Source organism: Tachysurus fulvidraco, chromosome 22, assembly GCF_022655615.1.
Source record: "Tachysurus fulvidraco isolate hzauxx_2018 chromosome 22, HZAU_PFXX_2.0, whole genome shotgun sequence".
In the NCBI taxonomy this organism is placed as follows: Eukaryota; Metazoa; Chordata; class Actinopteri; order Siluriformes; family Bagridae; genus Tachysurus; species Tachysurus fulvidraco.
In genome coordinates this window covers 9,580,785-9,599,279 of record NC_062539.1, presented here as the reverse complement: position 1 = coordinate 9,599,279, position 18,495 = coordinate 9,580,785, and the positions used below count along the sequence as shown (strand labels likewise).

The window sequence follows — 18,495 nt, the reverse complement described above, 5'->3', positions numbered from 1 at the left end:
GGCACAACTCTCCCCACTCTCCAAGACCTGTACTCCTCCAGAGTGAGCAAAAGGGCAAAGTCCTTCCTCTGAACTGTTGCCATCTGGTCAACGCTACAGAACTCTGAGCTCCAGAACTAACAGACATAGGAACAGTTCCCTCAAGCAATCCATCTGATGAACAATTAACACCATGGAACACACAACACCTATTATTTGTACTATGTGTACACCTCAATTGCACATTTCATACTTACACATCTGTACATACATACATATTGTCTAAATGTTTACTGTTTACTTCAACTGCACATTTCTTTCTAAAATCTGCATATTCTTTATAAAAGTATAGAAAAGTTGGAATCCTTTGAACCCAAATAGGATTAAAAATAAGATGAACTATTAAACAGACCCAGGACTTGGTATACATTGCTGTCCTTTGTTATTAATTTTCAGGTTATGAACAATTTCTACAGATTAAATCAATATATAACTGTTATATATATATAATATATAACTTCTAACTGTTTGAAATATATAGGTTAATGTTAATCTAGTTAAAATAAGTCTGTACAGAGTATTTTAATTCTCTGTTACATTCAGTATTGGTGATGAGTCAAATGAGTCAGAAGGAAGGCTCGGTTCATTTGATTCCACCTGAAACCCCTCCACACCCTCGAACAGGTGTAACAGAGCGATTTCACTGACGCAAAAAAGCGGCTGTGTTCCAATACCCTTCCTCCATGACTCTCGCACGCACTACTTTGTTTATGAACCAATGGGTCAGACGCCCTATGTAGTGCACTAGTACATCCGATACGTGTGTGTTTGGGACTGAACCGCGGACTCAGGAGGAGGAGTTCCGCACTTTCTGTTTGACGCTATCTGGGAGACACGACGATGTCAGAGCATTCAGGAAAACCGACAAATTAACTAACATTTTAACTACATTTGTTTTTCAAAATGGTAAGTGACCGAGATGGTAAAGTTTTCCAGCCTTAAAGCTCAAGCTAGTCGCTCCGGTTTCAGTGTTATTGTCTTTTCCCCCCCCGACAGGTCGTTATCCTGCACCTGTTCGTTTCAGGTAGCTGTTTAACTTCCGTGCTTTTATTTATCCGCAGATTCGCTTCGACGGACGACGTTTCTTTAGCAGAAATAATAAACAGAACGGAGGTATAAGGGTTAGATACGCTATTAACTAAGAAATGTGAGTTTGTTTTGATTTTCTGACCTGCTAGTAATAACACGGTACTCCGAGTTACCGCTTGGTACACAGTCAGCACTTTCCACAGAAACTGGTTCCATCTCACCTCCTCATTATTACTGCGTTGTCCTTCATCCACCACGTCTCCTAAACTATCTCCGGCTTTTTCTTAATGAGTTCCTCTTCAACAGAGCTCTTGTATGAGATTATTCTATTTATTTATCATATTAAATTCATTTTAAAACGTTTTGTTTTATTTTATTATAAAACATTTAAAGGTGTTTTGTGTGGTTGAGGGGGGAAAAAGAAAGGAAACTTTACTGTATGGTAAAAAGTTTACGGGAAAAAAACATCTCTTAGATTTATTCTCTTTGCTATTCCCAAGTGTGTTAGTGACGTCAGAGACTTGATGCAGGGAGGAGGAGGAGGATGAGGTGGGCTGGGCTGGGGGTGCATTCAGCTTTTAAGCTCCTCTCAGAAGTGTTCAGTGGGGTTGAGGTCAGTGCTCTGTGCAGGATAAAACGTGTCTTCACGTTTTCAAGTTGGTTTGTGCTCAGGTTCATTGTCATGCCGTGTTCCAGTGGAGGGACAATTCTAGACAATTGAGTTCTTGCTCTGTTGCTACAGAACAGGGAAGGCTTAAATATGGCTTGGGAGGTCAAGCGTCCACAACCTTCTAGCTACGTAGTGTAGCATCTGATTTAAGGACTTCGGATGAATTTCACGAAAACATCTAGTTCAGGATGTAAGCAAAACATTATTATTATTATTTATAATAATAATAATAATAATTAATAAATAAACAATTTTTAAATAAAATTTATCAAAACAATTTTTTTTATTTGATAAATTAATAATTTAAATGTTAATATAAAATAATTCTACAATCTTTGTCATAAAGCGATGACTGCGCACGTGTGTGCACGCGTGTGTGCGCGCGTGTTTAAGTATTTTTCTGCACAACTGTAGATCATAACCTAAATTTGGAGTATGGTGCCAGCTTTGAACTGCTGTTGTGGTCGTCCATTTTGGCTCGTTAGTGATGAATACCCGTTTAACTTTATTTTGAATTCATAATTTTTATATTTCTTCAAAGCTTCTTTGAGACAATTTTTAATGTTAAAATCTCTACACAAATGAAATAGAACTGAATAGTAGAATGTAGTGATTTGTGTAACTGCAGCGCTGACATTAGAGGACCTTTACCATATAATCTCACATGGGGAACGCGTTATTGCACAGTCTGTACAATCTAATAGTGTTAACACACAGACCTTAGATTCAGCAATCAACACTTAAGCCTAGCTTCCATTTGGCAAAGAGCTATTTTAATTACAATTCTGAGCTCCTCACTGAAAGTGAAGTAATCATATTCTCAGTACATGTGTTATTTGTGTGTTTATTGCACACTACATGCACACAGTATTCCTGAAAGATCAGGTAGGTACAGTATGTGCGAGTGTGTGTGAGTCTGAGAGTTTGAACAAAAGAGGGACATAAAAGTGGAGGAAATTCAGCTTGTGAGCCTGCAGGCAGGATAAGTCGGACAGGAAGACACATACTGTAGTTGTAGTCAAAGTGAGGAGTTTGTAAAGCTGATCTACACAGTCCTATATGGCCATTACTTACACTTGCTATATGCCTGGTATATGACTTTCAAGCTTTTGCTTGCATTGTTTTTTCTTCACCGTCAGGTTTTTTTTTGTAGTTACTGTGTTTAGAGACAACACAAACACACCCATTCAAAGCGTTTACATGTGGGCCATGATGTAATTTGTTTATACTTTTACTCTTTCAAGCTCTTTGTTACTAAGAGAGGGAAAGATACAGAAAAATGTTTTCTCTTTCTTTTTTTTTTGGATGTAAGGTCCCATCACCCTTTTTCTTTTGACATTGAGACAGTAGGGCCTGTGTGAGTCTTGGCCTCCACATGCTCCTTTTTACCCCTTGTTCTGGATGTGTTGTCTTCTCTTTGTAGATGATAATCTTGGCTTTGATCATTTTTGATTTCAGGTATTTTATTGATTTACATGCTGTTATGGGCACCAGTACTGTATCAGGTGTGGCTGTAAAGGAAATTGCATAAACCTTTCAAAAAACTTTGGAACTGATTCTGACTATTTGTGGTCTTTTTACAAGCTGTGTAACAATCTATTTAGTTAACGCAGTATACTAAATGAATAACCATGGACTGTTCCTGTTTATTTGCTCCCCCCCCCCCCCCAAACTAATCAAGAACCATTAAGAAGTTGTAATCCTTGATCGTTATTAACAAGTGGGCCACAGGCTTCCTCACTGCAGAGATTCACCGTACTTATGTCAAAGCAGACGTGCGGCTTGTCTCCCATATGGACTTGATGAAGAGGATCTGCCGAAGTGTAAAAGTGATTTATCCTCTAGATTGTGTCTGAGTAGCATTACTGAAGAAGTTGAATAGCCTCCACCCATTCAAACTAATGCTAGAATAGTAGCACTAGCTGACAGCTTCAGGATTCATGATTCCTGAGCTTAGGTTATTGGGTTCTAAATGTCTCCTCCTAGTTCCCATAAACAAGCCAGTAGGTGGATTAGCTATGGTAATTTGTCCCTAAGTGTGAATTTGTGTGTTCATGGAGCCCTCTGACAGACTGGCGGTCCATCCAGGGTGTATTCCTGCATCATGCCCTAGGAGTGGTTCATTGTGTCCGTTGCCCCCGGGAGTGGTTCATTGTGTCCGTTGCCCCCGGGAGTGGTTCATCGTGTCCGTTGCCCCCGGGAGTGGTTCATCGTGTCCGTTGCCCCCGGGAGTGGTTCATTGTGTCCGTTGCCCCCGGGAGTGGTTCATCGTGTCCGTTGCCCCCGGGAGTGGTTCATCGTGTCCGTTGCCCCCGGGAGTGGTTCATCGTGTCCGTTGCCCCCGGGAGTGGTTCATCGTGTCCGTTGCCCCCGGGAGTGGTTCATCGTGTCCGTTGACCCCGGGAGTGGTTCATCGTGTCCGTTGTCCCCGGGAGTGGTTCATCGTGTCCGTTGTCCCCGGGAGTGGTTCATCGTGTCCGTTGTCCCCGGGAGTGGTTCATCGTGTCCGTTGCCCCCCGGGAGTGGTTCATCGTGTCCGTTGTCCCCGGGAGTGGTTCATCGTGTCCGTTGCCCCCCGGGAGTGGTTCATCGTGTCCGTTGTCCCCGGGAGTGGTTCATCGTGTCCGTTGCCCCCCGGGAGTGGTTCATCGTGTCCGTTGCCCCCCGGGAGTGGTTCATCGTGTCCGTTGCTCATTTAGCACAGTCTGACAGAACCCTATTTTTTATTTGATGTATATAACCAAAGACAAGATACATGCAAAACAAGATGTGTATATATTCACTGGTCACTATAATACAAACACCTGCTTATTTATGCAAATGTATAATCACATGGCAGCAATACAGTGCATAAAATAATACAGACACATGTCTAATATTTTCTCACAGTAACAGTAATAGCAGTGCTTACTAAAGCTTTGTTCAGTTTACCAGATGTTTCCCAGCTCCTCCATGTGCTTAGTCAGTGTTTAGACCAGATGGTGATGGTGGCTTTCCCTTTACTTATAATAAATCATTAAGCCATGCATTGTATCTTGTTCCTATATTATAACAGTAACCTACACAGATGGCTTTATTTAATTCTTTATATCAGTGGACAGCAACTATTAACACACACGATAAATACTCAAAGCATCTTAAAATCTTATTTCAGTTTCATCCAAACAATACAAGACACTGGCGTGACATAGTGACCTTATGTGAGGGGGTAAAAACATCAGTTTAGGAGCATCCTGATTGATGACTATTTTTAATGCTACAGGAAAATTGTTTCTGATGAAATATCTTTGAATTCTGTGGGAAAGTTGTTCTTGAAGACATCTGTGTAATATAAAGGCTTATTAACTGCCAGCAATTTAGAAGTGTTTCAACATCAACATAATGGTTCAGTGATTTCTATCATGTATTCAAATATAAAGGTAACTAATTTTTATATGAAAAAATATACTAAAAAAACTCTGAACAGGAAAAACAGTGTTTTTTTTTTTTACTTAATTTTAAAGATAACTTTTTAAATAAATATTGATTAAGCTTCAGACCAGTGTAATTAAATTGATTAATTCAAATGTATTAATAAAAAGAAAACACAGACATCACATTATCCACAATGAAAGTATATTGTATCGTATTTTAGCATAATCTCAGTATTACTATTACTCTTTATTATTACATTAATCTCAATTTTAATAATCTAGCCCTAATGATGATAAATATTATACAGATTTAAAACAGGAACAGAAAAACTTTTTCCGGGATTATATTTGCTATGATCTTGCATGTCTCCTTTCGCCCATGAGGCTCCATAAGCTTTTGTTTCCTGTCCTTCAGTGTGTTTGTGGGTCTCTGTAGTGGAGGATACATTTCAGGATTTGCAGTCAGTAGTGTGAAGATATTGAGCAGAATGCACTGTGGACTGTTGCAGGATTAAAACTGTTCTTTATCTTCATTCATATGATCGTGATGAATTGACTTATTCTTGATTAAACACTATAAATGATCATATGTATGTGTGTTTGCTGGTTTATATACACCATATCTCTCAGAAGTGTGTATAACCCTCACGTTTCAGCAACCATCTTCTCAAGGGACAATACTATAGTAATGAAATTTGGATATATTTTAGAGTAGTGAATGTGCTGCTTGTATAGCAGTATAGATTTACTGGCCTCTGAAAATAACTTAACATTCATTGTCAAAAATGGCTGGCAACAAAAGTGAGTACACCCTAAGTGATAACAGCTGTACCTCATTTAACCATGCAAAGCCAGATGTCCTATTCGTTATGTTTATTTTTTTCTCTGCTTGACAGGACCATCCACATTTGTGTATCTTATATTAGAGCAGTTCAAATTTGTTACTTTGAGTACAATGCTCTCATACTGACCACTGCATGTTGAACATGGCACCTCATGGCAATGTACTCTCTGAGGATTTGAGAATTAGAATTATTGCTCTCCACAAGGATGGCCTAGGCTTTAAGAAGTTCGGTAACACCCTGAAAGTGTGTTACAGAACAGTGGCAAGGGTCATACAGAGGTTTTCCATGACGGGTTCCACTCTGAAAAAGGGTCGATGCTGTGCATCGGGTGCAGAAGCTGGCATTTAAAACAGACGCATTAACATAAGTGCTGCCAGCATTGCTTTAGAGGTTGCAGAAGGTTAGCTTGTCAGCGCTCGGACCATACGCTGCACCCTGCAACAAATCGGCTGGCATGGCCGTCGCCCCAGAAGAAAGCCTCTACTGAAGTTTGCTCACAAGAAAGCCTTCAAACTGTTTGCTGAAAACAACCTGTCCAAGACCATGGTCTGATGAAACCAAGATAAACTTATGATGGTGTCCAACATGTGTGGTGATGCCCTGGTGAGGGGTACCAAGAAATTGTGTCTTGCCTACAGTCAAGCATGGTGGTGGTAGCATCATCGTTTGGGGCTCCATGAGTGCTGCTGGAACTGGGGAGCTGCGCTTCAGTGAGGGAAACATGGATTCCAACATATACTGTGATGTTCTGAAGCAGAACATGATGCCCTCTTTTCAGAAACGGGGCCAAACTGCAGTTTTCCAAAATACTAACAACCCCAATCACAAGGCCAAGATGACAACTGCCTTGCTGAGGAAGGCGAAGGTGATGGAGTGGCCAAGTATGTCCCCAGACCTGAACCTTATTGAGCACCTTTGGGGCATTCTCAAGCGGGAGGTGGATAAGTGCCCTGTGTCTAACATCCAGCAGCTCCCTGGTGACATTATGGAGGAGTGGAAGAGGTTCTCAGCAACAACTTGTGCAGCTCTGGTGAATTCCATGTCCAGGAGGATTAAGGCAGTGGTAGACAACAATGATGTTCGCACAAAATATTGACACTTTAGACACAGTTTTGACATGTTCACTTAGGGTTTACTCACTTTTTGGCTATACAGTATGTTGATTTGACATTGAGACAAATCTATACTGCTATACAAGCTACACACTGACTACTCTAAATCTAATACTCTATATCCTTATTCTAAGCTTTTTCTTATTAGTTAACTTCTCACTAATACCTTTTGTTTACAGCTTGATTTATTTGTCAATGTATTTTATTTTTTTTTATTTTTTTTGTGGTGTCATGCAGATGCGTTTTCTGCTGCTCTTCAGTCGCCAAGGGAAGCTCCGGCTGCAGAAGTGGTTCCTGCCAATTACTGAGCGAGAGAAGAAAAAGATCATAAGGGACATGACCACCATGGTGCTGGCTCGAAAACCACGCACATGTAACTTTCTGCACTGGAGAGATCTGAAGATTGTCTATAAGAGGTGAGTTGGACCCAGCTGTAAAAACAAAACAAAAAAGTGATTCCTCTGGTGGATTTGTGCTCTGAAGGTCTTTCAATAAATAAAAAAAAACAATGGACCTAACACATCCTTCTATGTTTAGTAATGCAGACTATTGCTGTAGTGTTTTTGAACTTCTGCTGAGATGAACAAATGCAAAACGTACAGTTTCTCTAATACTGCAGTGTCCATAAACATACAAAATGCCCAGCAAAATGTTTTGGAGAACTCTGTAAAACCAGCAGTGTGTGTAGGATCCGTTTTTGCAGCAGACTACAACCTTGCAGCTCATCCTCTTCCAAGTGAACTAACTACTATCAATATAGTGGATAAAAATCACACACACCTGATAAAATGTTTGAAACTGTCAATGTTGAAGATGGTTATTCAAACTCTAATGTGATTATGCAACCAGCAGGGCTGAAGTAAAAGTAACAATAAAAGCGCCTGTTTCAGCCACAAGAGCATTAAGAGAGGTCAGGCACTGACATTGGGTGAGGAGGTCTGGAATGCAATTGTGTGCTCCCAACTTTGTGGCTACATTGAATTGATGAAAGCTCACATGTTCACGTGAAAGCCAGGAGTTTACAAACATTTGGCCATAGAGCATACATTCAAGAAAACCGAACCACTGTATGAGAGAGATGAGATGCATCTTTATTAATATCTCCAAGGGGAAATTCAAGGAGACACAGCAGAGCAACAAAGAGACGGAAACATGTAGATCAAAAATAAAGATAAAAGATAAAGAGAAACTATAGACTACAAAATAAATTGGTGTGAATGTAAAAGTGGTAGAGTGGCTGCTGTAAACCACTTTATACTCCAGCATTTCTCAAATATGAAAATGGGAACATAATATCAACAAACACCGAAAAGGTGGAGTCTTAATCTAGTTAACTAATAATCCACTATGTTGTTTTCCATGAAGCCGGTTCAGAAACCGCACACTGATCCCGAAGGCTGACATCATGGTCGGAAAAAAACAAAACACAGACCACTAAGGATCTTTGCTTCTTTTTCCAGAGCTGACAATAATCCCTTCATGTCTCACATGGCCTGTTCTCTACACTGTTGTCCTCACCACTGAGACACATTATGACTGTCAGTGCTCTCATGTGCAGCTCACTGTCCCAGGATGAACTTATTATTACTAGCTTTCCTTGACCTTTTTTTTTTTTTAAGTGATTTTATATTCAAATGAATGGGTTGTTTTTTTTTGTACCTTATTGTATAATGTATTCTTGTGAGTCTTGAATCTGTGTCTTAAAACCGAAATAAGACTAATGTACAGTGCAGCATCTGTAATGTGGATGGAAGCTGTTTTAATTGTAGGCAGAAAGCTCTATCCTGGACAGGATTATTGCTGCACTGGAGCTTGGAATTATGTCTTTTTTCAACCTGTGTTTTGAGGTACAAAGTTGGGAATGCATCCATGTATGTCTACTGTTAACAAGCTAGCCGGCTAACTGTGATTTAGTCTCTCTCTCTCACACACTCACACACACACACACACACACACACACACACACACACACACACACACACACACACACACACACACTTTATTTAAAGGTAAGATGGCCTACTTAAAATTCCTGTCTCTTTCTTTGTAGTAATATAGAATTCAGATTCTCTGTGGATTGTCACTGCATTAGAAACTTTTGCTAACATGCTTTACATAGCAATGCATGGCATGTTAAAATTAGTTGTAACATATCACATGTGCACTGTTGATACTGTAATTTGGATTTAGCAGCTAGATATGATAAAATATGAACTATAGCAGTGTAGCATTACCATAGCTACTTTTTAATCTAGTAAATCCTATTAAGAACTATTAAGATCCTATTAATGCTACAAATAGGACTAAATACAATGAATATTATAAATAAATGAGACTAGAAATTCTAATAATTATTCAGATTGCATTTCTTGTAATGTCACACTGTAAAATTGCTTCCATATTAAGGATCAAATGGGGCTCATTACTTTTATTGTGGTTTTTCTCCGTTCATAATCTTCTATAACATTCATTTATACTGATAATAGTATACTAGTACATATTCAGCTAGCAGCAGGTCGTTCGTTCATGCTGCCTCATCCTGGAAATGGGGCAAGTCGTGGCCTATTGGTTAAAGAGTCTGACTCGTAATCCTAAGGTTGTGGGCTCGAGTCTCGGGCCGGCCACGACTGAGGTGCCCTTGAGCAAGGCACCGAACCCCCCAACTGCTCACCGGGCGCCGCAGCATAAATGGCTGCCCACTGCTCCGGGTGTGTGTTCACGGTGTGTGTGTGTGTGTGTTCACTGCTGTGCGTGTGCACTTTGGATGGGTCAAATGCAGAGAACGAATTCTGAGTATGGGTCACCATACTTAGCCGTATGTCACGTCACTTTATCTACACAAACACGATGAGTCAGTAGCTTTCTCTACAGGAATTAGTAATAACAATACCAGGTAATATAAAGTATAAGCTTCATGCAAAAATACATTGACAACAGAATAGTCATAAAATGTTCAAATAGCAAGAGGAGCTATTAAATATCCAATCACTAAACTAATCTTCCTGAACTTCACTACAAGAAAGAAAGAAAGGAAAGAAGAACTGATAAGAACTGAGGTTGAGAAAGAGAGAAGGTATACTGTGCACTTGCATGTTCTATCAGAGTTTCTCTTGTAAAGGTGTTTTTGTTCTGTTTCTTTGTCAGGCTTCGAACTCATAAGAAGTTTTAAACTTGATAGAAGAAAAAGAAAAAAAAATCCCTTTTTGTGAGTGTGATCAGGCTTTTAGGCATGGCTAAAACTACACAGATATATGAATGCTGCGAAATCCCACAAATTTTCCTATCATTTAGCTAATAATGCTGTAAATGACTGGCAAAATGTCTCCTCTACAAGTTTATTTACTTCTACTCACAGTCAAGTTACCCAAGAGAGTCTCTCTTACAGCCACTGTATCCTAAGACACATGGTTCAGAGAATGTTCCTCTGGCTGGACTGTAAAACCTGCCTTCTGATTGGAGCTGGGAGGCTTCTGCTTCTGCTGCTAGAAACCAGAAATCCTGCTTAATGTATAGGGCCTCACAGATGGCCTAATTCATTTATATGAGGTTAGTGTGGGTGGTAGTTTATTTGCACAGCAGAAAGCTTTCAGGATTTGCCTGAATGACTTGTGAGTGACCCGTATGTCTAACTTTCACATCATGCTGTTAAATTGCATTTAGCTTTCGATTAATACGACAGTCTCAGCTTTCATCCCGTGATCAGGAATTGTCCTGATGATATTGTGGCACTTTGTCTGAGAGCTCACAGTTAGCACAGCTCTCTGGTGAGGATGGACTGACCTTCCCTTCTCTCCTGCCAATCATCAACACCATGTCGTTACGCAACAGGGCATAGATAATGAGTGAAATATGGAATAGATATAGAGGCATTTATCAATCCTTCATTATGTGCGCACACTAATGACTACTGTCTACACTTCAACAGTGACATTATGCACTTTGTCATTTTCTTGAAATAATCTGATGCATGTATTGCAATAATGTGATATTCTTCTCATAATAACAAGATGTTTTCAAGTCGTAGGTAGATGTTTTTCTCATCATAAGATGTTTTCTTTTCTTCTTGTAATAATGGGATGTTTTCCTCATTATAACAAGATGCTGATGGGGATTTTCTTCTCGTGTGGTAGGTCTGTGCTTCTGTATCAATCTGTATCACATTATTACACATGACATTAGTCTTCAGCTTGTGTCACCGCTGGTTACCCGGCAACCGTTTCCATTTTCCATATCTTGTTTCCATATCATCTCTTAGCACCTGTCTTAGTTTACTTTTACACCAAGTGCAGCAAGAACATTTTATTGAATAAATGGAGTTCCTTGTTTTGAGTTGATTTAAATAATCTGAGTAGAAATCTGAACTCAGATAATCTGTAAGATTCTTCTAAATGCTGCTAGTATTCTAAATGCTGCTAGTAGTTTCACTTCTGTTTTTCGTCCATTACCAGCTTGTTCACACTGATCAGATTTGTCTGGCCATCCTAATTGAAATGTTTAAATACATTATAACAAAACACTACATTGCCAGTAAGACTTGATTTGCTGATTTTTCTACAGATATGCCAGTCTATACTTCTGCTGTGGCTTGGAGGACCAGGACAACGAGCTACTGGCTTTGGAAGTGCTGCATCGATATGTTGAACTGCTTGACAAGTACTTTGGCAATGTAAGTGCATGTGAACGACTCTCACTATGATGTTTCAACTACTTATACAACCAAAAAACATTATTTATCTTCTGTGAACATTAACATGAGGAGTTTACACAGAGATACATGGGTGTCGGAACCATTATATGTGGGTGGGACAGGACACACCCACTTTTTAAGACCAATAATATTGGACCCACCCACTTTTATCGTCTCTATTCAGCCCATATGTATTTATTTTATTACTTTTCAGAGCGCAGTCAAATCCATTCAGCTTGAGGAATGCCCTAATAAATTAAACTCCGTTCCGCATTTTACCTACAGCATTGACCACACTCCTGCTTCCTGAAATCCATGTAGGTTGGAACCATTATATGTGGGTGGGACAAGACACACCCACATTTTATTTGCTTCCAACGCCTGGGGTGGATACACCCCTGGTCATGGATAGTTCCACTCTTAATAGTATTGCTTTGATTTGAATTTATGTTCATTTCAGTTTTATTTTATTCTATTGTAGCACCTTCTGAGGAAATAATAATCATTTATTGCAGGTTTTCTTACTCAATTACCTTAATATTAAATCAACATAAGTTATTTTCTTCCTCAATTGGAGAAGCACATCTCAGGGTGATGGAAAAACTTTGTATAATAGCTTTGTATAATACTGGATCATTTTACAATTGTAAGAATTCATGTGACCTGTTGTCTCAGGTGTGTGAGCTGGACATCATCTTTAACTTTGAGAAGGCGTATTTCATCTTGGACGAGTTCCTAATGGGGGGAGAGATACAGGAAACCTCCAAACTGTCTATTGCGAAATCCATCGAGGCTTCAGACATGCTGCAGGAGGTGAGAGACTCAGTTCCCTCAAACAGAGACCCTGAATAGAATTTTCAAGATTCTGACATTTTGCTATGCCTTAAAAATGTTTAGTGGGGTTGCAAGGTTCAGCTCATCCAAACCAATACATGGATATTAATACTGGCTAAGACTACATTAGAAATGTTGTTACATTAGAACAAACATTTTTTTTAACAAATAAGCAAGACTGATTATTTAATAATACTAGCTAAATGTATTCTGAGCAATTATCACAAATGGTACACACCCAATAAAGGGTCCTGAATAAAAACGTAATTAATATAGAGGGACAGTTCTAGAAAGTTTGTGATGTAAAATTCACTGCAGTTTTTCCACTCCAGACGATGGAAGAGTACATGAGCAAGCCGGCCTTTTAGCAGCTCGTCAGATGGAAGCAACACTCATCATCGGAACAAACATTACAGCACTCACAAACAGACCATGGCTTCTGGTTACAGTTTTATAATAGAGGTTAAAAAGATATGATGTTACTGTTTAAAGTGTGTATGTGAAGGAAATATCTGTGTGCAGTACATCTGGGAGAAACTACGCTTTTCCAGTCACAATGTCAAATGGAACTTTTTAAACAGTAGTAGCGCTTACTTATATTATTAAGTATTTGAGGAGTGCTTGTCTGGTACTTTCACTACTACAACCCATTTCTCCCCTCTGACTTCTTTTTTACTTGAAATGGTTCATTTGAAGCAGAGGAAATACAGCCTTGGGAGAACATGAGTAAAGTTGCACAGCTTGGCATGACGTTTCAGTTCACATCCTCATTTACCTAATTATTAGCTCGATTTGCGATAATTCTACTGAACCTCAAATTAATGTTAAGTGCCTACTTTGTATGTCTTCTACATGTTTTAATGAGTGTGGTCTATGTCTTATCAAAGCAGATATTTTGAATTTTGAAAACATTTGAAGAGTGATTTTATATGCATTGAACTGATTGCTTGCTATTATGCTATGATGATTAACTGTAAAATCGACACTGTTAATATTCACATTAAAATGTATTTTGATACATTTCCCGTCCACTCGAGGTTCTTCTTCCTACCGGAGCTGTCCAAGTGCTGAAATGACGTAATGCAGTGTTGACAAAAGCAGCTCTCCATTCAGCATTTCACAGGCGGCTTGGTGATAAAGAGCACACAGTGACGTTAGAGTATAAAATCTAAATTTGCTTCGTCTCTTCCTTTAACGTAGTGCACCAAACAGCAACAACTTCTGTTGACATATCAATATAAACAGCGTTCATTCTATTACGTTTGAAATGCTTTTAAAGCGTGTAAAGTCTGGCCATGGCTAATAAGGCAACACAATACAGCGAGAGGAAAAATAATACAGTAATGCTTTATTAATCTTTGAGTCATTTCACACTTCAAAACAGGTACAAAATGACTGAGAAACGAGGATCACGTCCACCTGTGTCTAATAATGATATAGCTCATACGATTAGGACCATACCAAGCTCCGTAGTGCTCAATATAGGTGCACATCATACTAACGCACGTTGCAAAAATACACTTGAAACACTAATAAACCCAAAACAGACAAAATGTCGTTTACTTTTGCACGTTTGTATACGGTATATTATGTACATAATATAGAATGTAATCCTAAAGCACTTAACGTTGGTTAATCGTGAGGAAATATAGGCATTTGTAAGGAGAGGGATGTGAGGAATGTTGTTCCGTTGTGGTTTTTTTCTTACCCACTACATTCCAGCCACCAGTTTAGTATGATGCTCCTTTTCTCCTTCGGTTACCGACTCAGGGATTTGTTGATCAGCCTGCTCCGGTATCGCGATCTCGGTCGGCGTTTTTTGCTGCACCTCCGCCTCCTCCTTCCCCTGTGTGTCTCTTTTCGCAAGCGCTCCCTTCCCCGTGTCTGCTTGGTCGAAGTAATCTTTCATGGCCTCCTCATACATTTCGTACGGAAACAGTGCGTTAGAAGAATCCACGGTTCTTTTGCGATCGGATGAACTGGTGTCGGGGTACTCGGTTAAAAGTTTGGCTGCAAGAAAGGTGGCCACTTCGTCTTCATCCACCGCATCGTCGTAATCATCTTTCCGTTTGCTGGGAGCTCTGTTCAACTCCGACACCGAGAAACTCCCACGTCTGCCACTTGGCGCGAAATATCTTGATATGGGTGTCTTATATGGTCTCGGTTTCACAAAATATTTCGCGTTCTTGTTGGCCAGGTTTCCGAGACCCAGGACCTTTAAGATATCTTCGGTTTTGACGTCGGAGGGAGTGTCGCTCACTGTGACTTCCGGTTGGCGTCCGTTGTAATATTTGATGACGCGGCTCCGGTAGCGAGGCGCACTAGGTTTCCTCACAACCTGCGGTTCGGGTAGACGTTGTTGTTTCCGAGTCTCTTCCATAAAAAGCATTCCGACCAAATCCTCCGGGGGGATTTGGAGCTTCATAGAAACGGCTGACAGCAGCTGTTTGATTGCCCGCGGGTCGAGGAGAGACGGCATATTCAGCAATCTTCTCCTTCCGCTTTGCGCGTCTGTCAGATCTCGCTTCTGCGCCTGATCAGTCATTTCCATCACTTTCAGCAAGACGTAGTCCACAAGTTTCGTATCGTCATCTGCATTATCTGTGGCTTCAAGCGCAGGAGCAGCTCGTCTCTCGATCACTTCGCGCGCCTCCTGGCTGTCTTCTAATCCCCGATCAAACTCCTCATGACTGCCCTTAACCATCTCCTCAGTCTCGACCTGCTCCTCTAACGGCATCCATTCCTCTCCACCGGTCACGTCTTCATATGCCAGTTTTCGGGGTCTGTACACGTCCTCGTCATCTTCATCATCCTCCTCTGCATCGTCTCGCTTCAGATTCTGTGAGTTGGACAGTTTACCGAGCTCTTCGAATATGGAGCGCATGTTGGCGAGACTCTGCGGCGTGTACTGCTCGTCCAGGTCCTCCGTGGCTCGCTTACTGTCTCGGACGTTTTCCTCATCTTCAAACATTAGTGGATATTTCTTGTGAGGCCTCACAACGGCCCCGGTATCGGTAGAGGGACTGTCGGTTTCAGTCGCCGGCCGTCTGATCTTGTGAAAGCGGCGCTCATTTCCCGGAGTCAGTGCTCCGTCCGCGCTTTGCTCGAGTGCCCTGAGCAGAGCTCGAAACCATTCTGGTGCTTTATTATCAGGCCAACTGACAGCGTCCTCGCGTGGCAGTGCGTCTTCGTCCCGAAGTGAAGCGAGCTGCACCAGGAGCCGGAATTTGTCAACTTCATCGTAGTCTCCGGTAGGACCTTCGGAGTCGTCGGTGCGCCGTTTCAGGCTCTCGATGTACTGTAAGGCTTTGATCATGTCAGAGTTAGGACTCAGATACGCGTCTTGATTGCCGCTGCCGCCTTGCAGTCGGTGGTGACGAGTGATGGACGCGCCATGCACAGTCTCAGAGTGAAGGAGAGCGACCAGAACAAGCGCCAAGAGCTTGTTTAATGAACGTGTCATGCCGCCTAAACAAGAGAATAAAAACAAACAAACAAAACACACACTGACTCAGTACAGTTACAGTATTATACAGGGTATAGAAAATGCAATTATTTACACTAAATCAAATATTAGTACTCACTTCAGGCTCCTAATAATACCGCTCAAAATGAGTGTTAAAGTAGGAATATGCAAATAATTTATTCCCCAACAAGAACAGGCACTCGGAGGAGTCCTGAGTAGAACTGAGCTGTGCAGCATCATAACATGTTTTTAAACGACTACAGTAGCCTGGCGGATGACTCACAACCCCCACCCCCCACACCCACCCCCCGTTGTCAAGGTAACCTTTTACTTGTGGCTACCGTCACGCTGTTGCAGCAATATTTTTGTTCATTGACACGTCGTTGAATATGTTAGAAGCTAAATGAAATGCGTTGATTAAGTATGAAGACAGAATCGCAGTGAAATGAAATCCATGCAGAAGAGCGAGATCGCAGCTGAGCTACACTGATACAAACAAAACAGTAAAAGAAAGAAAGAAAGAAAAAAGGATGTTCTCCATCTTTTTTGTGGCCATTGATTTTTTTCACATACCAGATTTACGTTAACAGTCACCTTACCTATTTTTGCGATGTAGGAGCTCAGAAAATCGATGGAAGCGAAAATAGCATTTCCCCTGTGCGCGTCTTTCGCGTGTGCGTGTAGGCTCCCGTTTCAGCACCGGGACAGCTCCCTCGCGCGCTATATGAGGCAACACCTGACCGCGTGCGTCACTGCTATACACGTAATGCCCGGCGCGGTCCCCATCTCTCTGATTGAGCCGAAAGAAAGCACAGAAGCTGATCTTATTTTAAGAGCCTTTTCAGACTTATCTCTAAATTCTGTTGCTTTATTCATGAAGGTGGTCGTCTATTTTTGTCTCAAAGTGAAGAAGCATGGCAGTGCAGTGGATGCAAAAGTGCTTTCTATTGAGAGATTAACGCCCATGTATACAACCTGAGAGAAAAAACAAACAGTTAGGTTTGTGTGATACATTTTGCTTTGTTTTTTTATTCTGACGCACGGGAGTCATGGAGTTAAATCCTTTGGTGATGACTCACACACACACACACACACACACACACACACACACACACACACACACACACACACACACACACACACACAGACACACAGACACACACACACACACACACAGACACACACACACACACACACACACACACACACACACACACACACACACACACACACCGGGAGTCGTTCTGGCAGCTTTATTCTCCGGAGTGGGTACTGATAAATTTTATGGTGATGATCAAGTCTCACACTGTCCCTAGAAATAAATTCAGTTTTGGTACAAACAAACAGTTATTGCTCAATCCTCAGGTTGAGGTAAACTTTTTCCATCTCCTTTAGATTCGAATACAGAGAAAATCTGTCCTCTGCAGAAGAAGTACCCTAAAGACTCTCCTCCTTACTACTCAATGGAAGTCCATTGAGATCGCTTTGGCAAAAATTGTGTGTGTGTGTGTATGTGTGTGTGTGTGTGTGTGTGTGTGTGTGTGTGTGTGTGTGTGTGTGTGTGTGTGTGTGTGTGTGTGTGTGTGTGTGCGCATGATGCATTGTGATGACCTGACATCCCATTTAAGGTGTATTTCTTCATCATGCCCAGTGTTTCTTGAATAGGGACAGTGGTTACAGAAGATAAATAAATTAATATAATGTGAAGTGTTTCATTATGCTGCAACATACCTTGTAATACACCTACATAGTACTAATTCTTTAGGGATAAGCAATGAGTAATATAGCTAGGTAAAGTGATGGCAAAAATACCCCTATTTCACCATTCGGGATGTTGTTCATTGAAATCATTTTTGTTTTGTCTGACTAGAAAACACTCCTCTAAGTTGCTGGTGATTACAGTTTGATTGTTTGTCCTCTACATGTTCGTCCCAGTTAACTCCTTATGACATTTGGACTCTAAGGAATTCTGAGATTCTGAAAGTTTAAATAAATCTGTCTTTTCTAAATTGTTTTATATTTGCCTATAATGTGAACAATGCAATCCAAAATAAATGTATGGTAACATGAAATGGGGAGTGTAATCCTTTGGGCTCAAATGTAAGTGAAGATTCTGGCCAAATTAAACACATTCTTTGGACCATGTGGATGTTGTGGCCCAATACGTTTCAGCTGAGAAGAGATGTCTTCTGGAAGTTTTATGGACAAACATTGGATTAAACTTTCCTGAGCCTTAAGGAACATTCCTCAAGAGCCTACAGTAGCTCCCTAGCAGTTATTGGATTTAATTTTGCAGACAGTAGTCCACATATGAATCCATGAATCATATATCTACCATTTAATAAGCTCTGAACATTTTTTAAATGTTATTAAGAATCATCTTCTGACAGTTACAATACA

At 40.7% G+C, this 18,495-nt stretch overlaps 2 protein-coding genes across 5 annotated transcripts; one reads left to right on the top strand and one right to left on the bottom strand.

The window, feature by feature from the left end:
* The first annotated feature begins 788 nt into the window (after positions 1-788).
* Positions 789-13,649, top strand: ap1s3b (adaptor related protein complex 1 subunit sigma 3b). 3 transcript variants are annotated; one of them, XM_027143276.2, is made up of 5 exons: positions 789-945; positions 7,346-7,524; positions 11,666-11,774; positions 12,471-12,608; positions 12,962-13,649. In XM_027143276.2, exons 1-5 carry the CDS (start codon positions 943-945, stop codon positions 12,995-12,997), a joined length of 465 nt encoding a protein of 154 aa, XP_026999077.1. In that variant the 5' UTR covers positions 789-942; the 3' UTR covers positions 12,998-13,649. The 3 variants fall into 3 exon arrangements, with proteins under 3 accessions (XP_026999077.1, XP_047662529.1, XP_026999078.1); XM_047806573.1 differs by having other exon boundaries at positions 12,948-13,649; XM_027143277.2 differs by lacking the exon at positions 789-945 and adding an exon at positions 1,772-1,928.
* Positions 13,650-13,955: 306 nt separating this feature from the next.
* On the bottom strand, positions 13,956-17,009 carry scg2b (secretogranin II b). Of its 2 annotated transcripts, none has more exons than XM_027143271.2 (2): positions 16,695-17,009; positions 13,956-16,097 (listed from the first exon to the last, which is right to left on the bottom strand). In XM_027143271.2, the coding sequence occupies exon 2, from the start codon at positions 16,090-16,092 to the stop codon at positions 14,341-14,343; it is 1,752 nt and encodes a 583-aa protein (XP_026999072.1). In that variant the 5' UTR covers positions 16,093-16,097; positions 16,695-17,009; the 3' UTR covers positions 13,956-14,340. The 2 variants fall into 2 exon arrangements, with proteins under 2 accessions (XP_026999072.1, XP_026999073.1); XM_027143272.2 differs by lacking the exon at positions 16,695-17,009 and adding an exon at positions 16,214-16,371.
* Positions 17,010-18,495: the final 1,486 nt, after the last annotated feature.